Consider the following 6,208-nt stretch of genomic DNA (forward strand, 5'->3'; position numbering starts at 1 on the left):
AAAAAAAAAAAAAGTCAATGAGTGTTTTGCCTACATGTTTCTCTGCCACACACGAACACAGTAATGACAATTGTGGGTTGTGTGTGGCTCTGGGCGTTGGACCTGGGTCCTCTGGAAGAACTCCCAGAGCTCCAACAACGACCAGGGGAAAAGTTGATGCGTAGTTCTACTCCACGATCCCTCCCTCCTAAACCTTTCTCTGAGTCTCCTATTGGGTTATTGGCGTGTAGTGTTAGGTGGAATTTATCGGTGTCCTTTGATGTGCATGACCACTAGGGATGCTAGTTTTCTAGCAGTCTCCACTTTGGCCAAAACAAAACCTTATGTGAAAAGTCCTGTGAAAAACCAATTCTCCCAAGAACCAGGAAAAGCATACTAGCGGTACTCACACACTTGGCGACTGGGCAGCCCTGCGAGCTCTTGCCTTCTTTCCCCGTGTACTCTACCTTCTCAATTCGTACTGCCTTTCCTTTATGGCCATACCTGAGTACAGAAGAAAGAGGAGGTGGGACTAATTAATAATGACAGTCTGTAGATACAAATGAACATGAGTTCAAATGATACCGCTGTCAATTACATCAGCTAAAAGCCAGCTGCTGTGTGGCGGGTTGTTACCCAGTTCTAAGGAGAGCCTGACCTCAACACAAGCGTCGGGAGGTTAGGGTTACAGCATTGGTGGTGGTCATCTGACCTATTTCTACCGTTGTACAGTAATAATAGGCTTTGTAGTGTGGGTCATGTCTCCAGGGCCCCGAGCTCCTGGGAGGAAGGACTTCATTCACCTCAGGGTCCCTTGCACTGACCCAGGTTCGCAGGGAAGAATGGTTTTAACAGGGAAACACATCTCCTCACCTAGTCTCCATGAGCTCCCTGACAGCAGCAACACTTGGTCCTGCCCCCAGGTGTGTATAATATGGGCCTTTGTCTTTTTGTGTACCTCCATCTGTGGAAGGAATAAGATTATTAGACCCAGTTTCGCAAAAAAAAAAGCACAGGGGCTTTTTTCTTTTTGAAAGAATAAGACAACAGGTCCTGGCATTGGACTTGCCCCTGTTGCCACCTCTGGCTCCTAATTCTAGGCGTCAAAGAAGAGCAGACCAAAAAATTTAAGGGGGCTGATTGTATTTATTCTCTCATCTACCTTTTTATTAACGATTAGCAATTAAGATGGGGGTCTCAGTAGAGCCTCAACTCACTAAGCAGCCAAAGATGACCTTGAACTCTACTGCCAATTACACCTGGCTCCCTTGTCCACTTTGGAATGTAGTTATCTATAGTCACTGCTAATAAATCTGAAAAGTTAGCTTCGGTATCTTTAATGCAGGTGTACAAGAAAGTTACTTGTTACAATTATCAGTTATATCCAAAAACTGACAACTGTATTTCTAGCCATGGTATTTTTACAAGTCATTATTCTGGTGTGAGGATGTATCTCAGATGTGGGGGGCTTCCTTGGCACATAGAATGCTGTAGGTCGATTTGCTGGTAATGAGGGGGTGGGAACCAGTATAGCAAGCAAGGGAATATTTGAAATAAAATAAAAAAATAACAAAACAAAGTAAGGCAGAAAATAAGGTACACCCAAACGGGCTTCACCACCTCCTTTATCCTGGAGGGGTAGGCGGGGCAGAGGCAGGTGGATCTCCATGTTTGCATGTGGGTTTGTGCACATGCATGCAAAAGCCTGTGAAGGATGAAGGTTCTGAGCCTCCATGTGGGTGCTGGGAATTGAACCTGGGTCCTCTGGAAGAACAGGGATGTTTCTGCCCATAGCGACATTTGGCAATGATTAGGGTGTGTGTATGCACTGTGGCTTCCATCTAATCTGAAGGGACCCGGAATAACATGAAATCAAGCATGTCAGGACAGTCCCTGCTTAGGTCTAACATGTCAAAACCGCTAAGTGGGACGAGCCCCGATCTGAAAATGGCCTACTTTGAGTGTTTTAATACTATCCTGAAAACAAGATGCTCACTTACAATGATGGTACTGAGATGACTGTGTTTACGAACACGGCATCACTTAGAACAGCGCCTCTCAACCTTCCCAACGCTGAGGCCTCTATATTTCCTCATGTACATGACGCTGTGGTGAGCGATGCAAAGATATTTACGGTGGCCAATGGTCAGTCACCCCGCCAAGGGGTTGAGAATCACTGACTTAAAAAAAATCATGGCACTCAATGTCCATCAATGTGCTGTCAGGCCTGCCAAACCTGATAACCACGAACTCAGGAAACCCAGAAAAGTACTTCACGGCAGGTGGACTAGCTCAAACAGTCCTGATTCACACCTATCGCTCTCTAATGCAGTCCGGTGCTTGCCTTGAACTTGCTAAGAAGCCAAAGAAGATTCTCCCACCACTGCTTCCTGGATGGACAGTGACTAGTCAGGGTACAAGATAAACTTTCATGTCTCATACATGAGACAATTTTTCAAGAAAGAATGATCAGTAATTGTGACAGCAGAGGAGACTGATGTCTTAGAAACAGGGCCATTTTGTTTCAGAGAAAGAAAAAAAGCCATCTGTGCCAGCAAACACCTTGAACTGCAACATACAGGAAGCAGAGACTTGTGTATCCTCCTAAGCCTGAGGAAAAGCTTTCTTTTTCCCTTTAATGTTATGTATGCGAATGTTTTCCCTGTATGAATATATGCATGTGTGTGTACCAAGTGTATGGCAATTACTCCAGGAGGTCAGAAGAGGGCACTGGGTTTCCTGGAAACAGTTGTGGATGTGTGACCCACCGCATCTGCGCTGGGATACTGAACCTCGGTCGCCTGCGAGAACAACGCTTCTGAAACATTTCTTCCAGCTCTTCCAGCTCTTAAAATCTTTGTCTGTGCATGTGCCTGCAGAGCCCAGTAGAGGATGCAGTTAGGATCTCCTGAAGGCGGAGTCACAGATGGTGTGGGCACCACTGCCTGCCTGGCTGACTCATTTCTTTAGCCCTATTTGTTTTGTTTTGTTTTGTTGTGACAAGTTCCTATTAGACAGCCCAGGCTTCTGTCTGGCAGGCAGTGATGGCTCTTAATCCCAGCACTCAGGAGGCAGAGGCTGGCAGATCTGAGTTTGAGGCCAGCCTGGTCTATAGAACAGAGAGAAGCCCTGTCTCAAACCCCCCCCTCCCCCCCAAAAAAAATTGCTTCCTAGTAAAACCCAGTTTCCTCAGCACCAACCAGAGAACATCCATCATGGCTTCTGGGCACAGAACTTGGGGTCCAGGCTTGTGCAGGTACTGAGATATTTTTGGCTATCTACAACCGTACTTGTTTTTACATTCTATATATGCACATTCTGTTTTTCACAAGAAAAAGCTATCAAATACTTATAGGTTGAAGTCTATATATTTAAACAAATATTTTAACATTGAAATCCATTCTTTGTCATGAAAATGAACTACTTTAATCCTATTCTTCACTTGAAAAAGTTTACTTTTCCCAGTTGAAACTTCCTTTTCTCTAAGGAAAATAATAGAAAAACAGGAACAGAATTCCTTAGAGCATCTTAGCTAGACTACAAAGATGAATTAGAAAGCAAACAGGCACACCAATGATCACGTACCATTACAGTCACAGGTTGGCTCTTCTGTCTCATTCACTTCGGGTTGCAAGAATTTTGCAGGGTCTCTAAGGTATTTCTTGATGTGCTCAAAAAACTCCATCTGGACACTGTGTGTGGTGAAGTCACTCCGTGGTCCATGGCTTGGTGCTTGCGCTTCTGGCTTAGCATTCACACCTGCCATTCCGTTGGAACCTGACACGTTCCCTTTCCTGAGGATGGATGCTGGGTCTGGCAAGGGTGACTCAGGAGAGGTACCAGGCAATGTCGGTGGTATCGGATGCACCAAGTTCTCTTGAGCGCCTAGTTGTAACTGTGTTTGAGCAGCACCAGGCATCATGTTAGCACACTGGTTGGACTGAGGGGAGGGCTGAGGCAGAGGGTGAGCTTTCTCACTGCTATTCACTGAGGGCTGTACCTGAGAATTATCTACCGGCTCTGCAATTGCCTGCCCGCTGGATTCTGTCTTGATTTGGCATGTTGGTAGAACATCTGGTGGCTCGACTTTAACATTCTCCTTTGCCAGTTCAGATTGTCTTGTGAATTTTATCTGGCGGAGAGGAAGAAATGTCATATAGGGTTGTAAGGGTATGTTATTCTGAGCTATTGGTTTCAATTTCTGGGAAAAGATAGCAGGGTTTCCAAACATGTTAGGAACACTGTGTGGACCAGACTGGCCAAATCTTTGAAATTTGGATGATATCCAAATGTCATGCATCTTACTATACTGAGTTGCAAGTTGCTCTTGCTTCTGATCGTTTTCTTGAGAGCTAGGGACTGGAGGTTCCTTTTTACGCTTGTCTGTTTTGGGGGTCTGTTTTGCTTTCTTCTGGGTCTTGTTCTTTGGCTTTGCTGGTGGTACACTAGGTTTGTTTTGTATACTCGACGCTGGTTTCTCTTGTGCCATGCCTTTCTCCTGACTAGGTTTCTGCTGTGTATTCTTTGCAGCAAGGCTCCCTGGTGTACTTCCGGCATTCTTGACGTCTGGGTTTATGTGATTGTAATTAATTGTAGATGCAAGCTGGGTTAATTGGGCTGCAACATCTTCTTCAATTTGACTGTAGGGCACATCCTGGCATGGTGGCTCATGCTGGGAATTCAACTTTTGGTCGCCGTTTAGTGCCTGACTGCAGTCTTCTGAATTATGACTTTCTACTGGCAATGGATATGAATTCTTAGAACTATCAAGGGGAGGTTTGTCTCCAGCTGTAAGTGAATCCGAATCTTCAAATGTTTGGTTAGTAGCTGAACTATCCGGCAACTTGAACTCTGTGTTCTGGTGCTGAAGACACTTTATGTTTGTGTCTTGGAGGTCTTTTCTCACAGAATTAAGGATAGCCTTGCAATTGTCAAGCAGACTAGCTGTCCTCTGATCTGTTTCTTCACCCTTCTCTGGCTTTGACGGAGAGGAATTCTCGGATGGAGCTTCTGAAAGCTGCGTAAGGGCTTCAATGGCTACCACTTGTTCCAGGGTGAGTCTCCTGTCTTTCATTAGTGATAGAAGACTTGGCTGAACTGGAGAGTCATCTTTAGGGTCTTTACTAGGTATCTTCTCGGGGCTTTGGGGTTGACAGCCAGAGCTGTGTGTCTTAGGATGATCCTTAGGGATGGTGGAGGCTGCAGCAGATTGGCAGTTCAAGCCAGGCTTCTGGAAGAACAAAGTGTCGCTCGACCCCTTGAGATGATCACAGCTCCTATCGGAAGAGACAGAGTTCATGGCATCCTTGCCGTTGGAGGGGCCAGGCAGCAATTTAGAGGAACCATTTCCTAGCACCTTGCTAATTTCTTCAAGATCCAATTTGTTGATTGGAAGGTTTGTGTCCGTAGGTAAACAGTACACATTTTTCATGCCGTTTCTTATGGCCTGAGGAAACATCGGGGAAGGCTGGCTCTGTTGCTTGTCATCTTCAGAGGGCTGGGGCTTTCCAACCTCAGTTACATTTGTATCGAGGTCTCCCTTGACTTGACTCTCTGGGCTTGATTTCTTGTTTGGTGTCCAATTCTCCACCTCGATTCCTGTCATGCTCTCTGCATTCTTCCCTACATTTTCAAGGGGCTGTGAATTCAAATCCAATCTCTGCTCTTCCCCATGGCCACATTGACTGTCTTCCATGGACTCTGATCTGGGGCCATTTACTGCTTTGTTGTTATTGTCTCTCTGTAAAGTAAGCACAGAAATTTCTCCCATTAGCTGCTGAAATAAGACAACAACCGCTTCAGTCCTTGGTTCACAGACTCTTGCTATGCATCCAAGCAGGCTCGGTGTCCGTACAGGGACTACAGGTGAGGGCATTTAAAATGAGCTTAGAGACATGGCTTCAGTAGCATGCGTCACGGCCTAATCTTCCTCCACACACCCATCCCTGTCCCATGTAAACCACACAGTTCACTCCTGTAACCCCAAGGAGGCAGAGGCATCTAAACCTGTGTTTGGTCTATGACCTGGAGGCTGGCCAGGGCTATAGAGAGTGACTCAGCCAATCAAAAGTAGTAATACACCTGTTCAGATGTGTGGTTGAATTCAATACCCAGCATCACAAAGGATTTGGGGCGCCAGGCGATGGTGGCGCACGCCTTTAATCCCAGCACTCGGGAGGCAGAGGCAGGCGGATCTCTGTGAGTTCGAGGCCAGCCTGGTCTACAGAGC

General features: G+C 46.0%; 1 protein-coding gene across 1 annotated transcript in view; it reads right to left on the minus strand.

Annotated features, from left to right (window-relative positions):
• Positions 1-6,208, minus strand: part of Tet1 (tet methylcytosine dioxygenase 1) — a 50,065-nt gene that overhangs the window by 20,543 nt on the left and 23,314 nt on the right. Inside the window, exons 4-6 of the mRNA XM_026785661.1 lie at positions 3,565-5,719; positions 853-943; positions 390-483 (exon numbers count right to left, since the gene is read on the minus strand). Of these exons, the coding sequence (XP_026641462.1) occupies positions 390-483; positions 853-943; positions 3,565-5,719 (2,340 nt within the window). The remainder of the gene's footprint in view (positions 1-389; positions 484-852; positions 944-3,564; positions 5,720-6,208) is intronic.

This window comes from Microtus ochrogaster, linkage group LG2 (genome assembly GCF_000317375.1).
Source record: "Microtus ochrogaster isolate Prairie Vole_2 linkage group LG2, MicOch1.0, whole genome shotgun sequence".
Lineage (NCBI taxonomy): Eukaryota > Metazoa > Chordata > Mammalia > Rodentia > Cricetidae > Microtus > Microtus ochrogaster.